The sequence below is a fragment of the Lontra canadensis genome, unplaced genomic scaffold, assembly GCF_010015895.1.
Source record: "Lontra canadensis isolate GAN:19392208 unplaced genomic scaffold, GSC_riverotter_1.0 scaffold100, whole genome shotgun sequence".
In the NCBI taxonomy this organism is placed as follows: Eukaryota; Metazoa; Chordata; class Mammalia; order Carnivora; family Mustelidae; genus Lontra; species Lontra canadensis.
Genome location: NW_022631094.1, coordinates 3,229,076 through 3,251,780, shown reverse-complemented (window position 1 = coordinate 3,251,780; position 22,705 = coordinate 3,229,076). Strand labels below are relative to the sequence as shown.

The 22,705-nt window shown below is 34.5% G+C and overlaps 1 protein-coding gene across 4 annotated transcripts in view; it reads left to right on the top strand.

Annotated features, from left to right (window-relative positions):
* The window catches only part of EPC1 (enhancer of polycomb homolog 1), an 88,279-nt gene that overhangs the window by 44,104 nt on the left and 21,470 nt on the right, over positions 1 to 22,705 (top strand). For 3 of the 4 annotated variants that reach the window (XM_032837847.1, XM_032837845.1, XM_032837849.1), the window contains exon 2: positions 15,966 to 16,125. In XM_032837847.1, the coding sequence (XP_032693738.1) occupies positions 15,966 to 16,125 (160 nt within the window). Of the gene's footprint in view, positions 1 to 3,592; positions 3,740 to 15,965; positions 16,126 to 22,705 lie in introns of all 4 variants that reach the window. The other variant, XM_032837846.1, reaches the window with a different exon arrangement.

Genomic DNA, 22,705 nt, shown 5'->3' with positions numbered 1-22,705 from the left:
TCTTATTTTATGTAACATTTTTTTCATGAATCAGCTGGGGAACCAGGCATATGTAGCAGTCAGGTATGGTGGCGGGTGGGGGGAGATTTCAGATCTTCACCATCAGATAAATACTCTAGCCTAGAAATAGTAAGTTGCTCTGATTCACAACTCATTGACCAGGATTAGTCACCTAGCCCCACCAGCCGCAGAGCCAGAATGCAGTATTATTGTGTGTCTGGAAGCCAGCCAGGAATAATTTGATGAACAAAACTAAAGGCTATCTATTACACTTTCAGTATTTATCTTTGTGTACTGGAGGAAGAAAATGAAGAAGGGGTATTTGAGGACATTTGTGAAGACAGATAAAAAGTACACCTTCAGGGGCACCTGGGGGACTTAGTTGCTTAAGCAGCTGACTCTTGGTTTTGGCTCAGGTTAGGATTTCAGGGTTCTGGGGTCAAGCCCCAGGTGAGGTTCCATGCTCAGCAGGGAGTCTGCTTAAGATTCTCTCCCTCTGCTCCTCCCCCTCCTTGCTTACTCTCTCTAAAATACATAAATAAATCTTCTGGTTTTTTTAAGTATACCTTCAGTAAGCTATGTTTTATCTCTTCTGAACTTAAGATTTTTAACCTATCCTTCACTCCATTTAAATAGTAAATTTTGCATTCTGACCGTGGTTTGGTCAAATTATAATATAAATATTTTACTTACCTAAGATGATTATTTTGGTCGTCATCATCAGACTGGAGGAAATATAAATATAAATCCCTAATTAAGTACAGGTGTCTAACACAACCCCTGTACTACCATTTATTACTGGAAAATTAATTCGCCTTTATGGGGTTAAAAAAATGAGTGTCTGCCACAGTTTACTTCTTTAAAATGAGATCATGGAAGTATATGACTTACTCTTGTTTAGACTTTCATTCTGATCAAATTTAATGCAGCTCCTGAGATGATACAAAATTTTTAGCATGATTTACATAATACTTTTGTAGGAAACTTGTCTTAAATATTATCTGGAAACTTTATTTAGTTATTTCATCTCTTTCTGCTATGAAATAAGAGAATTTGTATAATGTTTCTAGGAGCCTAAAGACCTTTGCAAGAAAGAATATGATTTTCCTTCTCTTATGGCTGTAAATACCAACTAAATAGAGATAATAATTAAATGTGTTAGAATTAAATCTAAAACTGCTCTAGGTATGTTATTCAAGTTTTGCAACCTTTTGCCCTTCCTCCCCAAATAAAAGTTCTGCATATTTCTCTCATTTCCATGAAACCAGATTTATTTTAGGTAGCATTGCATTCATTAGTTTAAAAATGTTCCAGTGAGTTATCTCGCATCCATTGTGGGGTAAAGTGTATGGTAAAAATAATCTTTGAAATTAAGTACTCCCATTAATTTAACTTGATCAGGAAAACTGGGAGGACAGGGCTTCCTTAAGACTGCAGTGCATGTTTCTTTTTTCCTTTTATACTTTAAAATGTCTAGAGAGACCTCACTCTTCTGCAAAAGCTGAAAAAGTGAGTGTGGTAACTATAGTATGGTGCCTGAACTTTGTCATTTAAAGAACAATGTCATTTAAGTTCTACAGTGAATGAGATTTGACTGTCTTCAGAGGTTTAAATTTTTTTAACAGTGACAGTTTGCCAATAAAAATCAACTGGAGTTTTAAAATATCCTCATTTGGGCACTGGGGTAGCTCAGTTGGTTAAGCATCAGACTCTTGATCTCAGCTTAGGTCATGAGTTCGAAGCCTGGTGTTGGGCTCCACGGTGGGCTTGAAGCCTACTAAAATAAAATAAAATAAAATATCCTCATTTATAGGATTAATAGGAGACAGGATATCATTAAGAAAACATAAGGTAAATTTGGACTTAGTCTTATTAATTTATTGATCCAAATATAGCTATCGTTAATAATGTAGGCCATAATCTATTGAAATTTGCTATTATAATAACAATACATCACTTTATAGACATAATCTCACTCTTCAATGCAGTCTTTATAAGTTAAGTAGCATTTTCTGCCTTCTACTAATAAGGAAAAAAGGCTGAGTTGATGTCATTATTTATATTATGAAAAGCTAATAAAAGTGTGTGCTAGGTGTACGCTAGAAGGTTACCTGCATTTCTTGTCTCATTTTACCTTGATAATAGCAGTTACCTCATTTTACTAATAAGAAAATGTAGATTTAGGGAAGTTAAGTCACAATTAGTAACTGTCAGAATTGGGATTCCCTTCCAGGTTTTTTACATCAAAATGTGTGGTTTTAGAAAATACACCTTGTATATCTTCCTATTTGGTAGAGTATTCTAATAAAAACAAAAAATCAGACATTTTATTTCCATACAATATTACAAGAAGATAATTTCTGGCACAAAATAGCATTAAACTAATTAGGATAATTTGAGATTATAAAATATTTATTTTCATCTAACAATGTGTTAGTTTAAATAAAGGGGGAGTTTTAAGTTTGAGAAAGTGAAGGATACAGACATATAATTAAACAAGAAAGCTTTGAGACTATCAGAGCTCCTTTTATTTTTTAGCCACTACAGAAGACACAGTTTTAGAAATTACACTGGGGGTTTTGTGGTTTTGGTGAAACCACAGGACTTGGTGTTAAGGGAGAAAATTTTGCGTGTTTAGTTTAGTGTATTATGAACTATGATTTCTTCCTATATTAGCCATGTTATAATGTTTTCCACAGCTACCTTAAACATGGACAAATCTTAGCATTCATACGAACCCTGAAAATTTATATTTTTGATGGGTAATACAAAATATTAATAAGAACAGTGTAACAGCTAAGTCTCAATTGGTACATTTACTGGTGGGAAAATAAAATAAATCTGTTATTTTTGATGAAGGAACAGGGAATGGTCAAATTTAGTCTAACTTGAGACTGTTTCAATATGTTATTATGTAGATCCTTATCTCTCCAGGGTGGTAAATCATTTAGTATTCTTTTGACTTCTTTTATGGTAGATTATATAATTGTACCTCAATAAAGTACTTTAAAGCCAAAATGAATTCCTTCCCAATTTGCTTTTAATTCAAAGCTGATTCTCTTTTCAGAGGGGAAACTCCTATTTCTACTATTTCTGTGAAAAGAAGATTATTTTGTTTCCACATTTGGTAAATGTGATGTCAGATGTATAGTAAGTGAAGTCTTCGAAGTCCAGAAGAAGAAGTACAAATTTTGATGTAACTCTACTGCCTAATTCAGCAAGATAAAATAAAACAATACTAAATAAAGGGAAACAAACTTTACTCTTTACTGTAGACCTCTATATCTGTAGGGATGATAGATGATTAAAAGTAGTTAATTACACAGGAAACATATGTATGTAGTCTTGGTTCTCCTAGGACTTAATCTTCTAGAACTCCATTCTTCATATCCGCAGTGCCTGGGTATTACCAGAGTTAACCTTTTTGAGCAATGATTTAATAAAGCATTCCAAGAGAATCCTGTAAGAGAAGTTAGAAAATTGCTGTTACTTTCTCAAGGTACCTGGTTATAACTTTCCACTAATCCTTGAAGTCCTTAATGTTGTTCTTCATCTCTTCAGCTGTTAAAAATCCTTTCTGCTTCTCTCTTAGTATTGAGTCCTCCCTTGATTACCAACCAGAACTCAGCCATACATGGGGAAGGCAAAAGAAGACAAGAAGGAGGAATTAAGCCACAGTAGAAAGACCATAGGGTTCTGGAGTCAGACCTCAATCCAAATCCTACTTCTACCACTTCGGGCAAGTGACTTAATCTTACTGAGCTTCACTTTCCCCGTAAAATAGGTATAATAATACATTTTAAGAATGAAGATGATGTTTCTAATATAGGGTCTCAACATAGAGATACAATTTTATATAATAAACTTACTTCCCTCTTCTGTCATTTTTACCATGTAAATAGTAGAGCATGGTTGCTTTCATGTCTGTCAGTGACCCACCTTATTACAGCCCAACTGCTGAATCTTCAAAAGTAAACAGCGGAAATAACTATATCAATATCAGGATTCTCCAAACTTTGCGTAAGAGTCAGATAATATTTTAAGCTTTGCAGGCATTACAGTCTGTCACAACTACTCAGTTCTGCTATTGTAGGGCACAAGCAGTATGGACAATATGTAAATGAATAAGTGTGGCTATGTTCTACTAACTGTTTACAAAAACATGTGGGGAGCTGAATTTTCCCACTCTCTCCCTTATAATTTGCCAACTACTAATCTGCATTACTGTCCGTGAAGCAGAGTTCTGTTGTCAGATTTTGTAGCCTAAAAATAGCCCCCCATTTTAAAAATAAACTTACTGAAAAATACCTCCGTATGAAGTTGAACAGTGAAGTCATAAGGTTATGATTCCCAAAGTTGATAGACTGTTATTTTATAAGAAAATGGTTTTTATATGCCTTGGTTTAACATTATAACTTTAATGCTTATCATAGTTTTTAGTCCTGAAAATTAAAAGCTGGGTCCCACCAAACATTTAGATGAATCACACTAACAGTGGTCAGTGAATAGTTAGGACATGTTGACTTCTATATTACTGATTTGGAAAATCATGGTGCATTTTAATACGTGCAAAATCTGTGAGGATTCTTCTGTAAAGAAACTGCTCGACATTGCTTATCTGTCTGTGCATTTCCCAAAATTAATCCCAGAACTCTTTGTATAACAATGATAGCTCTAGAACAACTATTCAGAAGACAGTATTCTGGTAATGTCTGGTTTAGATAAGGAAATTAAGAGCCAGAAAACTTTCACTGACTTATGGATCAGAGGTTGTGCAGTTACTTGGCAGTAATTCTGGAAGAAGTACTTCCATCTCTTCCTCTTACTTTCAGGGAGACTTTCTTTTTTCCTTAAAAAAAAAAAAAAAAAACTATTTGGAAATAATTTCAAGCTTACAGAAAGTTTGCAGGAAAAAGAGTAGTATACCCACATATAACTATTGTTAACATTTTGCCCAATTTGCTTTATTGTTGGTTTTTTTTCAAACTTATACATAGACACATGTAAACAAAAAACATATTTTTCCAAACCATTTAAGAGTAAGTTGCCTACATCATGGCGCTTTATTCCTAAATATTTCAGTGGAGTTTAATCTTTTATGATGCAGACAGTTTTTGAAGATTACAGTCCCTTTGATTTTTTTCTTAATAGAGGATCCCATTTTGAGTTTGATGTTTTCCCAAGTAGATTCAGGTTTTGCACTCCCAGGTAGAATTTTACATAAAGGATGTTGTAGTCTCATAGGACCACATCCTGAGACACATAATTTATCTGCCCCTGATTGGTAACATTAGTTTTGATAACCCAGTCAAGGTATGGGCCAGCTTCTCCACTATATAGTTACTAGTTTTCCCTTGGAACTAATAAGCAATCTATGGGGAATCTACATCCTTTTGAGAATTAATATAGTGAAGTTGTTAAGAGTTCATACTAGGAGCATCCAGGTGAAGCAGACATCTGCCTTCAGCTCAGGTCATAATCTCTGGGTCCTGGGATTGAGTCTGTTTGCCCCTCTCCCCACTTGCCCTCTCTCTTTTTCTCTCTCTGTCTCTCAAATCTTAAAAAAGAGAGAGTTCATACTAGAGCCACAGCTGGGTTTGAATCTAGCTAATTATATGAACTTAGGCAAGTTTAGTGATATGTGAAATAGGGATGATAATTCCCACGTCTTTCTACAATATATATATGTAATATATAGAGAATATAAATTGTAATGAGCTCTTAATGAAGTAAGATATATGAAGCTTGGGCCTGGCATTGGTAAGTGCTCCATATATGTTAGCTATTACTTTTTCAGTTCTGGAAAGGTGAATTAACAGACATAGTAATAAAGCCTAAAGCTTTATAATCCAAAGTTAGAAATGAGTTCACAAAGTCTTTTCTTCCAAGTAAATTCATATTTTATCCAAGGTGAATGACTCTTTAAAATGTTATTGAGCTTGTTCTCACTCTTGGTGTTCTTTCCTGTCTGTTGTGCCTCGTCCCTTCTGGTATGTATGAGGCAAGTAGCTTAGGGATGAAACTGCCATCAGGAACTTTTTTTCTGAGTTCTGATTTGCTGAGTGTTCAGTTCCATTAAAATTGAATTTTTATGAAATAAATATTTTAAAAAATCATCTATACCTCTTTTCTATTCTACCACTGTAATAGTGTTATGTAATAGTTGTAAGAGAATTTCTGAAAGGGGTAGATATCCTAGTAGAATTATAAAGAATAGAGAGAGGTTTAGACGGACTTAAAGACAGGAAACATTACATGTAGGTATTACTTGAAAGGTCTGTTAGATGTCCCCTGTGGCTTGAGAGTGAAATTCAGAGTAGAAAGGTGAGATAAGGTGTTGGACCAAAAGAAGTAGCTAGAGCTAGATCATGAAGGATGCTGTTTGCCATGCCAAGAAGTTTGAATTTCATCATGAAGGCAGTAGAGAGCCAAGGATTAAATGTGAGAATGATGGAATCCAACCTTTAGAGAGACCCTGGCAGCTACAGCTCTAGAAGGTAATTGGGGAATAGTGTGATACCAGAAGTAAGGAGGCTAGTTGCTGCCTGAACTGAAGACAGTGGGATTAAAAACAACAACAACAACAACAAAAAAGGCACTGAATAATTTCTAGACCTAAAATGAGTGAGAATTCTAGAGGATCTGATGGCCTTGTTTGGAAACGGGGAAGTCGGAAGCAGTTAATTCACTGTACTAGGTAATACTGGAGGAAGAACAGATTTGGAGACTCAGCAGATGAGGATGTTCGTGTTATATGAAGTCTATTTGTAGAGCATGTAGTAAGAGGTCTTTATACTATGCCTAGAGTTTAGCAGAAATCTGGGCTAGAAATGAGGATTTCTAATCATGTCATCAGCACACAAATGGCAGTTAAAGCCATGAAAGTGGATGAAATTACAAGAGTGAGTATGTGCAAGGGCTAAGAACTAAGTCTTGGCATAGCTTTTGTTTGTGTTGGATTATATAAACATGTTTAGTTTTAGACGAGCTTAAATTACTCAGACTGTTGATTTAAGGTTAACCCTCCAAAATGAGAAACATCATTTGTATTTTATTTGACTGCGTAAGTTAAAAGGCATTAAATAATGGCAGATGACTAGCTCTCCAGGATATGTTGGCGATTTAGAAATCATCAGCATAAAGATTATAACCAAAAATAAGGGCTTCTTGAGCCTTTTTAAATTTAATTTTTAGGAAAGCATTCCACTTAGATTGTCACTTGTGAGAATAGAAAAACTAATTTTAGTCCCTTCCCCTTCCCATTGCCAGTTATCACATGGGCATGCAGGCTCTCAGTAGATGCAGCACAACCCAAGTCTAAAGAGATGTAAGGGCTACAAATAAAGGACATGAGAGGGCAGGCATAAAAACTGAATTGAATTTTGCCTAGGGCTGCCTTTGACCACCATGCTACTTAGTAACTTTGTGTCCTAAATATTTTGTGATAAAAGGACTAAAATGACACGTTTCACACTAAAAAGAAGTAACAAGACTGTACTGTTTTACCTGTACCTTAGCAATCTTTTACTGTTTTATACTCTAGAAATAAAAGTAATTTCAGGATATTGAGCTTTAAGTGGGAGGAGGGGTAGAGGGTAATAGTCCCTAAGACCTTTTGTCATTATTCCTTGTAGAAGATAAGTATTGAATCGTTCTTTTTCTTCCCAAGTAGTCCATATCTTCAGCTGTTTTGACTTTTTCACCCTGAGCATTTTAAGGACAAAAGCAAAGTATGTTCATCTTAATTTTTTCTTTGCTTTTAGTTCCTTTTTGTTGTGGAATAATATTCCATTGTATTACTCTGCCATAATTAGTTCATCTCTCCTGTTTCTATTGATGGACATCTGGATTGTTTTCCACTTTGGGACTATTATTGAATAAAACCATATAAATGGTGTTATTGAGGTCTTGTGGGCTTGGGTAGATACCTACCTGTGGGATTGCTGGGCCATGTGGACTGTGTATTTTTGGTTTTATGAGATCTGCCGTACCTTTTTCTCACTAACACAGTGTATGAGAGTTCTCGTTATTCCACAACCTCACCACCATTTGACAGCATCACCATGTTGTCAGCCTCAAGTTTAGCCATTCTGGTGGGTGTATAGTCGGGGAGGTGGCAAGGAATCAATCCAAAGATGACTTTTGAACAAACTTGAAGAAGGTGAGTGAGCAAGCTATTTAAGTTTGGGGGGAAGAAGCAAGGAACCTAGTATACAAGAGCAGAGTGAGTGAAGAGAATAGTAAATGATGCCAGAAAGGTAATAAGGAGAGGGGAATGCAAATCATGCTGGACCTCATAAATAAACAGTTTTAAGAACCTTTTCTTTTATTCTGAATGAGATAAAAATAATTGGAATACTTTAAATGGAATAATGGCATAATTTGACATATATTAACAGATTGGCTATTCTGTAGAAGAATGGCCAAAAATGGGCTCTGAACTTAAGGGAAACCAGTCAGAAAGTTATTGTAATGAGCCAGTCAAGAATTAGGGTATTTGGATGTAGAAAAACTACGGAGTCCTTGCTGGAGCCATGTTCCTGAACAGGCATTGATGTTTTAGTTCTTAGAAATGTCATTAGAAAATAGGAGAGAAAGTAATTCAGCTCAGTGCTTTTGCTCGAGTAGCAGTGGAGTCTAGCTCTGCATGCATAAGTAATCGGGATTAAATTTCTTGAGTGGCTTTTTACAAATTAGTAATCACTTATTTCCGCATAAGGAATCTTAAACATTGTTGCTTATAATAACCTGTTTTTAATTCCATAATCTGAAAAGTCTAAATGTAGTCTTAATTATTATGTCTAAGTGGTAAGGTCATTATTTGCTTAAATAAAACCTTAATGATTAAGTGAATATAATTTAATCTTTGTTTGGGAATTTGTACAATATAACTTTGAATAGCTCTTTTTGGTTTGCTAATATGTATTAGATATTAAAAAGTAAATAGAAATGTTCTTTTTATTTTTTTCATGCATTTTATTTAGACTGATACTTAATCATTTTTCTACAATGATATTTTATAAAGTATTGTAATAAGGCAGAATATTGTACTAGATGCTGAGCAGGTTAACAAGATCATTATATTATCTTCATCTTTAAAAAATAATCAGAGCACCCAGATAATATAAGAGAATACATCTTTTAAAGGAAAAATACATAGGTTAATTAAACATAGTGTCTACATTTTGGAGATCCGTATATAAACAAATAATTACAGTTTCTAAGTAGAGACTCTAGTACTGTAGAAGCACAAATTGGGGAGCATTTCTGCTGAGGGGAGAGGGAGGAAAGATAATTTTAAACCAGACTTTGAAGAACAGGTGGGAATTTTCCATGGTGGAGTGGGGCATGGTGAATGGTGATGTCAGGAGATGTATCCATCCAGATGAGCAAAGGCACAGAGCAGATGTTTAAGATACATTTGCAGTAATGTCTCTTCAGACAGGTTTTATCTACACGTAGCTAATGTCACTCTCATTTAATCAATAAAAATGGTGTTTTCTGATTTCTCAAATACAAGTGACATGCCCTGTTCAGAGCCAGTTAACCCTTTCACATTAACTGCCAATGCTTTTAACAAAGACCACAAAAAGCCACCTGGAAGGGCAATATTTTTCTCGGGGTAAACAAAAATAACAAAGAGGAGATTGAAAGAAAAAACATTAACTACTGGTGCAAAGAAAAGGAGTAGGGGTAAAAAAAAAAAAATACAAATAGGTAGCAGAGTGATTTGCTGGATTTCGGGTTTAATGAGGAAGCTAGGATTCTTGAGTAGGTGTCTGTCTGTGAGACCCATGCCCTTTCGGTGTGCTAGGCAGGCTGAAGTAACAGGAGTGAATACTTTTAGAGCCCAGCGCCAATAGCATGGTTCATAGAGACATGGCAGTGTGCTCTGAACTTCAGTCTAAAGATCACTGCTTAGTCTTTTCTGATCCTCTTTTATTGTTTGTATTGCTGCGTATAGAAAACATAATTACAGTGCTAGAAGTTTTTTTTTAAGTTATTTGCTGAATAACTTAACCATAAATTATAGTTTATCTCATTCCATTTTTGTAAGATCAAATATTACAGAAGTCTTTAGATTATTTAATTTTATTTACTTTTCTTCTAAAACCTAACGAGAATTTATGCCTCTGTTATTTTATGAAAGTTTTGAATTATTCTTGGTGTTTTGGTGATTAATTCTTAAAACTGTGCTTAATATAAATATCCTATAATATAAAGAAATTTTTTTTAACCACTATGTCAAACATGTAAGTGGTCTTCAAATATAGTTATCCCCTTTTCTTAAAACAACTTTTAACTCCCATTGCTGTAGATGTTAGCTTAAATGTCCCTTGGCACTAGTGAAAATGGTATTGTCCTTGAAATCCTTTTCCTTTTACCATAATACACTGTACTTTTTCTTCATAGAACTTATCACACTGTACAGTTTATTTTTAGGACTGTTTTATTAGTATCTGTTCTCCCTACTAGAGTGTAAGCTGTGCAGTGTTAGGAACTGTGTCTGTTTTAGCTACAACGCTATGTTCCCGGTGCCAGGCACATGGTTGGCACACAATAAATAAATATGGACTAAGTTAATAAGTGAATAAAAGCTTAATCCTAGATATTCTGTTCCATATCTCTAGTTTTTGTTCTATACCAACATTTCCCAAACTCTATTACAAAAGTTCTCTGAGCTATTAATAGATATTTTCTGAAAAAATACTTCCGTGGTCACAGGCCTGAATGACTGTCCCTGCTCTGGAACAAGTACAATTTACATTAGCATGTTAAATGCTCTTAGAAGTCCTAAAGTTTGAAAAATATATAAGTTTAGAGTCCAGCATTCTTTTTTTAACTGTCAAACTCTTTATTGGACTATTTGAAGTTATTTGAACACAACTGGCCTGTTGTTGCAAGTAGATTATTCAGAAATTTCAATGACAGTACCTTCAAGGAACTTCTAACTTTTTACATAATTGTAATTTAAAATTGGGATATTTTAGGTATTTAGTCAAGGCATTCAATAATTACTGAATTCAGAACTCATTCTAGTTTATTTCATTTGTTACTTGGCTTCACCATTCTGTATCTTCCTACTCAAAGCAAGAATCTCATTTCCACTTTTAATTTAATGTTACTATTATGTAATTTAACGTTCTGTTTCCTAGAAATAGGTGAATATAACTTTGGATTTTAAAAATACTTTCTTGGGGCGCCTGGGTGGCTCAGTGGGTTGGGGCCTCTGCCTTCGGCTCGGGTCATGGTTCCGGAGTCCTGGGATCGGGCCCCGCATGGGGCTCTCTGCTCGGCGGGGAGCCTGCTTCCTCCTCTCTCTCTGCCTGCTTCTCTGGCTACTTGTGATCTCCCTCTGTCAAATAAATAAAATCTTTAAAAAAAATAAATAAATAAAATAAAAATAAAATAAAAATACTTTCTTTACCTGGAAAGCTATAAGTGTATTTTACTCTTAAACTAACTAAAATGGGAAAGGTTTTACTCAACCAAAATGTCTTCTAGAAATTATCGATGTTTTAGGAAATCATTTAGTGAAATGCACTCATATTTTTTTGTCAAAAAGTATTACAAGTACCTTTTAGGAAATAGGAGAAATAAAATTACAAAAGAGCATTTCAAAATTGTACCACCTGGAGATAATCTGTTAACTTCTTGGTGTACATACTTTGAAACTTTATGTATACGTCTGTGCATGAATTGATAGATATGTACATATGTCATTTATTCAGCAAATACTTAAGCACTATGCTTTGTGCCCGGCACTGTTTTAGGGTGGCTGTTTAGCAGTGAACAAAACAGGCAAAAATCCCTTTCTTCATGCTACTTAGGTAGGGCGGGGAAAAGGGGGTGACAACAGTAAACAAGTATAGGACATGTCAGAGGATGATAGGAGCTATGAAAAAATAGGTCAAGGAAAGGAACAAAGGAGTGTAAAGAGAAGGATTCTTTTGTATATATGCTATCTACTTTAAGACTTTTTTCTGAATGTGCTTCTGTTCAGTTGCATTTTTTCCTTTAAAAAAAAAAGTAATACATATACTCTGAACATCCAGTTTTCAGATCCTTTTTTACTTAATAAATGGATGGTTTTTTCCATATAATGAATATTATTCTGAACTATTTACAGGCTACATATATTCCATTTTATAGAGTATGGTCTATTGTCTATATAGCAACCAGTGTGATCATTTTAAAGCCTTTCAGCCACTCCTGCTCTTCATAAAAGGACAGATCCTTAACATGATCAGTGACTACATGACAGGGTGTTAATCCTCTGAGCAGATAGCTTCTGTTACTCTCCCTCCTCACTCACTGTGCGCTGGCCATATAGGCCAATGTTTGATCCCCTTCCTGTCTTAGAGTTCACAGATACACATGGAAAAGCATAAATAGGAATATATAAAGTTACAGTTATACCTCAGTTGTTGAAGAATACTTTTGTAAGACTCAGAAGAACTTACCCATAAATGCTGTATATTATACACTTTTAGGATCCTTAGTACCCTGTTCTTCTTGATCTAACTTTTTATTATAAGAGTTTTCAGGGGTGCCTGGGTGGGTCAGTCGTTAAGTGTCTGCCTTCGGCTCAGGTCATGATCTCAAGGTCCTGGGATTGAGCCCTACATCGGGCCGCCTGCTCAGTAGGAATCCTGCTTCTCCCTCACCCACTCCTCCTGCTTGTGTTCACTCTCTCACTGTGTCTCTCTCTGTCAAATAACATCTTTAAAAAATTAAAAATTTTAAAAAAAGAATTTTCAAACTTAGAAGCTGAACAGTTATATACTCAAACTCATTCCAAAACTGTTCCATGTTTGCTGTATTTTTTCTTATTGTGTAATAAAATATTTTTATAATTGAACCATTTGAAAGTATGTTATACACATCATGACACCACCTTAGGGGAAATAATTTTCTTGACTGTTAAAGATAGGAGAAAATTGTGTGAAATATTTTATAAAACAAAAAACTACAAATAAGATTTTTTTTTTAAGCAGTAAGTATTCACTCTAATATTGATAAACAAAAATTTGAGTTCACAGTTATGGAAAATGGATACAACCATAAGGAAAAATCTTTCTACAGAACACTGTTCATACTAGAGAAAGTATAAATGGTAACTACTAAACATATGGAAGACTCTTTAGCTTTTTTAATAATGAAAGATACATTGGCTACCATATGTTGGAGAGTTAGTAGGTCTCAGGCATTTTTGTCTTAACCACAATTCCATATGGTAGTACACAGTGTACACTTACAGGTAATAAAACATACTGGGTTAAATCTCTTGTCTCAAGTCCTAAAGTCCTAGAGCTACTAAACCATCGTGCCAACAATTCAAACCCAGAGCCTCTGGATTACCAAAGTCCACGTTCTTAACCAGCTCTCTATATTGCCTGTAAAAATCAAAACACTTTAGAGGTCCCACTTCCCACCTAGAAAGTAACTTACGGTTCACCTAGAAAAATAAACGAGAAAGCCAGGAATATTCAGAAAAAGAATTACCAAGGAGGAATTGCCTTACTAGATAATAAAATGTAGTATGAGGCTAAACTTTAAGTTAAATACTGGCATGAGAAACAGTTTGGGTAGAGTAGGAAAAAAGCTTAGGAATACTCTCAAATGCAAGGGAATTTTATTCTATGATACAGGTACATTAATCATTAAGGGGAATAGATTTTTTTTTTTTTTTGCATGACAGTAGAACAAGTGGCTTGCCATTATCTCTCCTTATACCAAAAAAAAGATAAACTGTATTTCTCACGTGTTCACTTACATAAGAAATTATGATAGAGTAATTATTCTGAATTAGGAACAAAATGCAAATTAAGAGTACTGTACCTTGCTTTCCCACGCCCTCCTTGAATTTGGTATGTATATGGGGCATAGGTTAAAGGAAATTTGTCTTGACATTTGAAGGAATCTGAGAGTAGAATAAGTATACATGTGACTGACTTCCCAGCTGGAGCTTACAGAGGCACCCTTAGTCAATAGATTAGGGCCAGTAGATAGAAAAACAAACTATACTAAAGTATAAGAGGGTATGTTTAGCCATTAGAGAGCCAAATCAAAGATCAAATTAAGTTATAAAAATGAGAGTATTTGTTTACACCCTAGTTTTTGACTGTACAATTTATACCTGTTACTAAGCATGACAAAATCATAAGGGAAAAGATTAATGTGACTAATAGAGCTTTTTTGCATGGAAAAAGTAAACAAAATGAAAAGTCACACTTCAGGAAAATATTTGGAAAATTTATTACAGGGGGCTAATTTCCTTAATATTAAAAAGGAGATAATATATTTAAATGTTGAAGAAGAAAAGTAGTTCTTTTGAAAATGAGCAAACAGCAGCAACATTTAAGAAAAAAGTCATCGTTATAAAAAAAAATTAACCTAAAATGACAAGATGGGTGATTTTAAAATTTAATAGAGTCTTTAAGAAGATATTATAAGGACGGGCGCCTGGGTGGTGCCATTAGTTAAAAATTTCACCTCTTGGTTTTGGCTCAGGTTTGATCTCAGGGTTATGAGATCGAGCCCCACGTAGGGTCCATGCTCAATGCCGAGTCTGCTGGAGATTGACTCACTCTGTCCCTCCCACTCGTGTGCTCATGCTTGCTTTCTCTCAACTCTTAAAAAAAAAAAAAAGATATTACAAGGAATGATAGTGTATGTTGTTGGAACCTCATATGCCCTTTGAGGACTTTTTTGTAGTTGTCCTACAGATGTCTTTACAAATCCACAAAGATGTTTTGTATATAATAGTACAGGTATGATTTTTGTAGCATTCAGGGATAAGAACAGGCATTTAGGTTGTCTCCAGGAGATTTTTTCCAATTAATTAGTGTCTCGTTAAATAAATTATGGTACATCCATATAGTGGAATACAGTGCAGCTGCTGCAAAAGTTGTAGAAGTGTCATTATAGAAGGATCTCCAGGATCTAGCTAGTGAACCAAAGCCCTAGTGATAAAGCTCTATATGTTGCATGGTAGAATTCTTTATGACTTTTAAATCCTATATGAATATATATTTTTAATTAAAATAGGGTACTTGTGAGAACCGGAATTTTCTGTTTTCATACCATTGGAATATTTTTCATCTCTGAACTTATGTTTTATATGTTTTTTAAAAGCTAGTTTAAATTTAATGAAGTGTTTACCAAAATTCAGTGATGATAGGGCTAAGAACAGGTATTTTTATGGCAGCTGGTGGTACCACAAACGGCTAAAATCTTCCTGTGTGGTGACTAAACCAGAGTTTACTTGAGTACCTGTTATACACCAGGCATTATACTAAACATTTTTTGCACATTTATCTTACTTAAATCTCCAACCAGCACTATAAAGTAGATTATTTTTCTCATTCTATAGGAAACAGATTTAGAAGACTAAAGTGTCTTTCCAGGAGTCACAGACTCTGGAAATTCATAAGGGGTTATTGAAACAAAAGACCGGATTTGAATGTATCAGTTTCATCAAATCAAAATGGAAAGGATACTCTGCCCTCCTTTGAAAAGATCGTATTAGTTGGTTTGTATGAAAGTGCTTTCCAGATTTATGGAGCATTCTGTGTAAAGGAGATTAGAATAATTTTTTTTTTAATCATCCATGGCCTGCTTTCTTCATACAAACGTAAATGTTTTAACCCTTTTTCTTTGAATCTCATCTGTAAAATGCAAACTCAAAGTAACAGTTTAGTTAGTTTTTTGGAATCTTTAGTATAATTTAACTCAATTTCAGTATTGCACATTTCCTAAATTGAGGAAGTATGTGGTGTATCTAACAAAACCTTAATTCTGCTTAAAATGTGCTTACCACTGATTGTATTGTTAGCATCCTCTCAAGGCTACTAAAATCCTTCTGGTTTTAAAACATATGAACAAAAACATCTTAATAAGGCTATACATTCTGTTTACTATTTTTTGAATATATAAACTTATCTATTTCTTTCTGTTTCTAGGAACACCATCTTCAGCGGGCTATTTCAGCACAGCAGGTATATGGCGAGAAGAGGGATAATATGGTCATACCAGTCCCAGAAGCAGAAAGTAATATTGCTTACTATGAGTCTATATATCCTGGGGAATTTAAGATGCCAAAGCAGCTCATTCACATACAGCGTAAGTAATTACTCTTTTAATTATTACATTTTCTATAGCTATTTTCTGCTTAACTCTTGACACATTTTTACCTGTTCAAGGCCATCTTTGGTGCCTATTTTCAACTTTTAAAATTGAGATTTCTGCCTGACAACAGAGATGGCATTTTCATCCTAAGTTTTTTGTTTCATCTCAACATGTGATCTTATACTACTTTAGACATATTCTTTATCCTATTTAGACAAATAGGATAAAGAATATACCTGAGATGTAGAAATGGTTTTCTTACTATTCAGAAATAATGGGGGCTCCTGGGTGGCTCAGTCGTTAAGCATCTGCCTTTGGCTCACGTCACGATCTCAGGGTCCTGGGATAAAGTTCTAGTTAGGCTCCCTGCTCAGCGGGAAGCCTGCTTTCCCTCTCCCACTCCCCCTGCTTGTGTTCCTTCTCACTGTCTCTCTCCCTCTGTCAAATAAATATACAAAATCTTTAAAAAAAAAAAAAAAAGAAAGAAAGAAAAGAAAAAGAAATAGTGATATGAGTAGCCTTAAAGAACATCTTAGTAAAAGTCATGAACCAGCAAACTTTTTCTAAAAAGGGTCAGTGTTTATCTTAGCCTTTTTGGGTCATTCAATCTGTCACAGGCCTTCAGCTGTACTGTTGAAAGAAAGGCAAAATCAGCAGTTGACAATAAGTAAACAAATGGGCATGGCTATGTCTTCAGGAAAATTTTATTGAGAAAAAATAGATGGCAACCCAGTATTGGCCAATGGACCAATAGTTTGCCAACCTCTGATCTGTGATCCTACTAGCTTTTAGTGTTCTAGGTGGTAACTGGTTTCTCTTGGTAGTGATGAGTTCTTCATTAGCACTAATCCTTCGATGGCTCTCACCTTTGATGGTGAATAACTGAGAGCTTACAAACTTCAGAGAATACATTTCATTTACTCAGTCCCCAAGTAGTTGACAACTTTAAAACAGAGTTGAAAGTTTACTAAGGTAAGAGGCGCCTAGGTGGCTCAGTCGTTAAAAAGTTTACTAAGGTAAATTGGGACAGCTTTCATTGTTGTGTTGTTGACCTTTCTAATGAAGAGGGTTTTCCAGTGACCTGTCTAAACTTTTTTCAGGACCATGTAAATGTGTGCTGTTTTTAGAAATTATTTAAAACTACTTAACTACTTTTCTCATTTAACCTTTCCTCCATATGATCTAGTTTCTGTCATGGATTCTAAATATTTATTTTACTATTTGTTAAATACGAAAATCCAAAAATAAACATAGTGCCTGTATTGGCTTTTATCAGTACTGTATTGGCATTTGCTATTTTTAACTTCATGTTTTTTCCTCTTTAATTCTAACTTGCACCTTAATTTATTGATTTCATTTCAAAGAAAATTTTTTTTTCTAATTTACTAAAGGTTACTTTGAAGTGAACTAAAATAAAGTGGCATGTGCTTTCTTCCCCACTCACATGTTTAATACATATAGGACATAGACACAGACATCTTAAACAAATTTGACCAATATTAATCAAATTATTATTAAATTTATTATTATAAATAATAGCATATAGATAATAAAATTATTATTAAATTAGTAATCAAATAACAGCAGTAAAATGGCAGCAGAATTATAGTTTATTTGGGGAGAAAAGTAATTAGTACAAATTTGAAGTATGTTGCTTCTGGAAAGATATATACATTGGAATATTAATCAAGATAGTCTGCTAATTAATATTAACTACCATTGAGTTTCTTTTAATATTTTGTTTTAAATAATTATAAATTCACAGGACAGTATATATAGCTTTGTATACCTCAATCAAGATAACTCAACTGTACCATTGCCACCAGATTCCATGTGTGACTCCATTATAGCCAAACCTAGACCCTGGCAACCACTAATATGTTCTCCATTTCTACAATTACATCAGTTCATGATTATAACATAAACAGAATCATGCAGTGTATTTCCTTTTGAGATTGGGTTTTTTTCACTTAGCGTAATATCCTTGGTATCCGTCCAACTTGTTTCATGTAATATAGATCATTTCTTCTTCTTGGTGAGTAGTACTCCATAATACGTTTGTTTAACCATTGACCCAGTGAAACAGTTGAATAGTTTCTAGGTTTTGACTATTGCAAATAAAGCTGCTATGAACATTCATCTGCAAGTTTTTGTATGAATGTAAGTTTTTACTCCTGGAATAAATACCTTCGAGATCAGGTGCTGGGTCCGTTTTTAGTTTGACAAGAACTTCCATAGTATTTCCGAGAGTATCTGTGCAGTGTTACATTATCTCGAGCAGTGTGTGTGTGATCCAGTTTCTCCTTCTGTATTATTGTTGGCAATTGGAGTTATCACTTTTCTACTTTAGCCATTCTAGTAGATATGCAGTGATATCTCATTATACTTTAAATTTGTATTTCTCTAAATGGCTAGTATGTTACATATCTTTTCATGGGTTTATTTGCCATCTGATGAAATGATTGTGCATGTATTTGCCCGTTTTCTAATTAGATTATTTTAACAATTGAGTTTTAGGATTCTTTTATTTATGTATTCTAGACATAAAGTCTTTGTCATACATGTAATTTGGAAATATTTTCTCTCATTATATAGTTTGTCTTTTCATTCTCTTAATAGAGTTTGTCACAGAGAAAAAGCTTTTCATTTTGATGAGATCAAGTTTAATCAGTTTTCCTCTTACAGATCATGATTTTGTTACCAACTCTAAGAACTCTGCCATTCCCTGGGTCTGAGTTTCTTCTGTGTTCTGTTCTAGAAGTTTACAGTTTCACGTTTAAGTGTATGATCAGTTTTGAGTGTGTGAGGTTTAGGTCGGGGGGTTTTGTTTTAGGTTTGGTTTTGGTTTTTACCTCTGGATGTGCAGTTGTTCCAGCATCATTTATTAAAACAGCCCTCCCTCCTTCACTATTTGCTTTTGCTTCTTGGCCAGAAATCAGTTAGGCATTGATATGGATCCATTTCTGGGTTCTGTGTTCTATTCCCTTGATTTCTGTTTATTCCAAGATAATACCACTGTTTTGATTACTGCAACTTTATAATAACTCTTAATATCAGGGAGAGTCATTCCTTCTTTATTTTTCTCTTTCAAAATTGTCTTGGGTATTCTAGAGCCTTTCCATATAAATATTACAATAAGCTTGTCTGTGTCTACAGAGAAACTTGCTGATATTTTGATAAGAATTAGATTAAACCTATAGATCACTTTAGGGGAATTGACATATTTACTATGTTGAGTTTTCAGTCCATGACCACGGTATGACGCTGCAAGGATTTAGGTCTTCTTTGATTTCTTTCATTAACTTTATAATTTTCATCATATATATTCTGACCATGTTTCTTTAGATTTATAACTGAGTGTTTTATTTTCTTTGGAGCAATTGAAAGTGGTGTTGCATTTTTATTTTGGTTTCCACTTGTTCATTGTCAGTATACAGAAATGCAGGTGAAGTTATTTATCTTATGTCCTATGGCCTTAACTGAATTGCCTATTAGCTCTAGGAGATGTTTGCAGATTCTTTGGGTTTTTTTCACGTAGACAGTCATGGTGAAGTCTGCAAATAAATACACTTTTGTTTGTCCTTTTCAGTCTCTCTGTCTTTAATTTCTCTCTCTTCCATTACTATAGTGGCTAAAACTTTTAGTACAGTGTTAAAATATAAGTGGTGAGAGCAGACATCTTTGCCTTGTTCCTGATCTTAAAAGGAAATAGTTAAGTCTTTCATCATTATGTATTATATTACCTGTAGGTTTTTTTGTATTTGCTTTTTATGAGATTGTCATATGTGTGATTTGGAAATCTTTTCTCCCAGTGTATAATGTGTCTTTTCATCCTCTTAACAGAGTCTCTCACAGAGCAAAAGGTTTTTTTGCTGAGATCTGGTTTATAGATTGGGTTTTTTATTCTTAATGTACCGAGAGTTATCATGAATCGGTGTTCAATTTTGTCAAATACTTTTTTTACATCAATGGATAACATCATGTGATTTTTCTTCTTTAGCCTGTTGATACGTTAAGTTACACTGGTTGATTTTCAGATACTGAACCAACCTCACATACCTGGAATAAATCTCACTTGACTGTAGTGGGTTTTTTTGTTTTGTTTTTTTATACCTTGTTGGGGAGGATTTTATTTGTTTTATTTTATTGAATTTTGCATCTAGGTTCATGAGAGATTGTTTGGCTATGTACATGTGTGTGTGCATATGTGCATGTTCTGTATTATTTGGTTTTAGTATCAGTGATAGTGGCCCCATAAAACAGGTTGGAAAGTGTTCTCTTATTCTGTGTTCTAGAAGAAATTGTGTAAGATTTATGTTAATTCTTTAAAAGTTGGTATTGGCTTTTAATACACTACAATAAATAAAAAATTATTAGAGTATAGATTTCTGCAAAGTTAAAATTGAATTTTGTCTGCCAGGTGGTCTAGTGAATTACTTACAAAGTATATGTTACCTGAATTATATATATGGACTGGTTTATTTTAGTTTCCCGAATTTCTATTGTGTAAATCTCTTAAGCTAATGTTACACAAACTCTCCATGGGAGTTTTTTTTTTTTTTTTTAAAGATTTTTTTTTTTTTTTTTTTTTTTTTTTGTCAGAGAGAGAGAGAGAGAGAGAGCGCGTGAGAGTGAGCACAGGCAGATAGAGTGGCAGGCAGAGGCAGAGCGAGAAGCAGGCTCCCTGCTGAGCAAGGAGCCCGATGTGGGACTCGATCCCAGGACTCTGGGATCATGACCTGAGCCGAAGGCAGCCACTTAACCAACTGAGCCACCCAGGCGTCCCTCCATGGGAGTTTTTAAAAAAGTGATAATTACTATTCTCTAAAAAAAAAGCAATGGTCAAACATGTTTGAGAATGATTGCATATTTTATTCCCTTACCTGCCCCCTGAGTCATAAGGCATATTATCATATTTATGATATTTATATTTATAGGCTCTAGAAGTCATGTGGCTTAAAAAAATTTTTTTTAACCCAGCATTTTTCAGTTTTATTTATTACATGTTCTCTATTAACTCTTCATTGAACATTAGTTTGGAAAAGTTCAACTCAGTCCTTATCTTCAACTGACTTAGGGACTTAGGGAAGAGATCATAATTTTCTCCCTTTTATCCAGTCAGAGCTTTGAAGGAAGAAACCCATATTTATAACCATTATCCCCTTCTTTAGTTCCAGAGTTTGGGTACTTTGTAAGCTATTTCACTGAGTGCTTGGCACTCAGCATCTCCTGATCCCAAGGATCATGTAATGTTGTTTCTCTTTTGCTGCTGATCTGTAAGGCTTCTAGATTATACAGATAGGACTTCTTTCCTATTTATACTGAAAGAAAGGACAAAACAATTCTGAACAGAATAGACGGGAGTAATTTTTTTACCCCCTGCTTTTTGCATTTGGGTTTCCAGGCTCTCCTGTTAATCCTGAAAGGAAGCCTTTTTTTAAAAGGTAATCTTGATGTACATTTATATATGTATATATGCCTGTGTGTGGAGATATATACATACATGTATGTGTATGTATATACATATATATACACATATGTGTATATACATACACATACATGTATGTATATATACACTTACACACACACACATTTGTAGCTCTGTCAACTGGAAGAGCCAAGAAGCAAGATTATTCAGTAGCAATGAGCACACCTAGCACCTCTTCTTTAATCCATTCTCCATTAAATAGGACCAATAATCTGGAGTAATGGCTAATTCCAGGACTGTGGAAGGGGAGGTGCAAGATGAACCTGGGGGCGGGGGTGGGGGGAGATGAACCTGGAACTTCTTATTATGTCAGAAATTAACCATTTAAAAAAAAATGATGGGCATATCACAAGGACATAGGAATTTCTTCCACTGGCTGGTTCTGGGACAATTTAAGCAACAGGATAATTAAACATAATAATGAATTGTAAAGCATTGAAAAATGGAAGAATTCAGGTGTCCATACTGATAATAAAAAATGGTGAAGAGTAATCTCATGCCACTTCTGTAGTACAAAGCCAAAAGCTGAGTGGTATAATATGAAGAGATTACTGGAATTGGAAGATCATTTTTGCAATTATTGTGACCAAGATGGAATTGTTTAAGATTCATCAGCGTGTTCTCAATATAAGAGGAAATTTTGATGAGGAACAGGATATTTGCATGATCTTAAGCTCTTCCTTCCAAATGTTCATCAGTTACAAGGAGGGGGCAACAAACAATAGTTATGCAGTGAAACAATTAGGTAATTTCTCGACTGGCAATGAAGATTATCATTACTTGTGAGGAACAGATGAACACGGTGTGCCTCTAGACGTGATACCATGAGAAGGTCTAAGAAAGTTGAGTATGCAGTATGCCATCTAAGAATGCATAGTCTGATCATAATGGGAATAATAATAATGTTCTGAGGAGAGGGCTATATTCTTCAAAACATCAGTGTCTTAAAAGACAAAGAAAGGCTATGGATATGTTCCAGGGATTACATTTTATTTCTAATTCACAATTGGTGCCATTTCAGGGCCCAAATATCCTTCCACTGTTGGTGTTATAGACATACATACTGAGTCTGAGCTACATATGTCA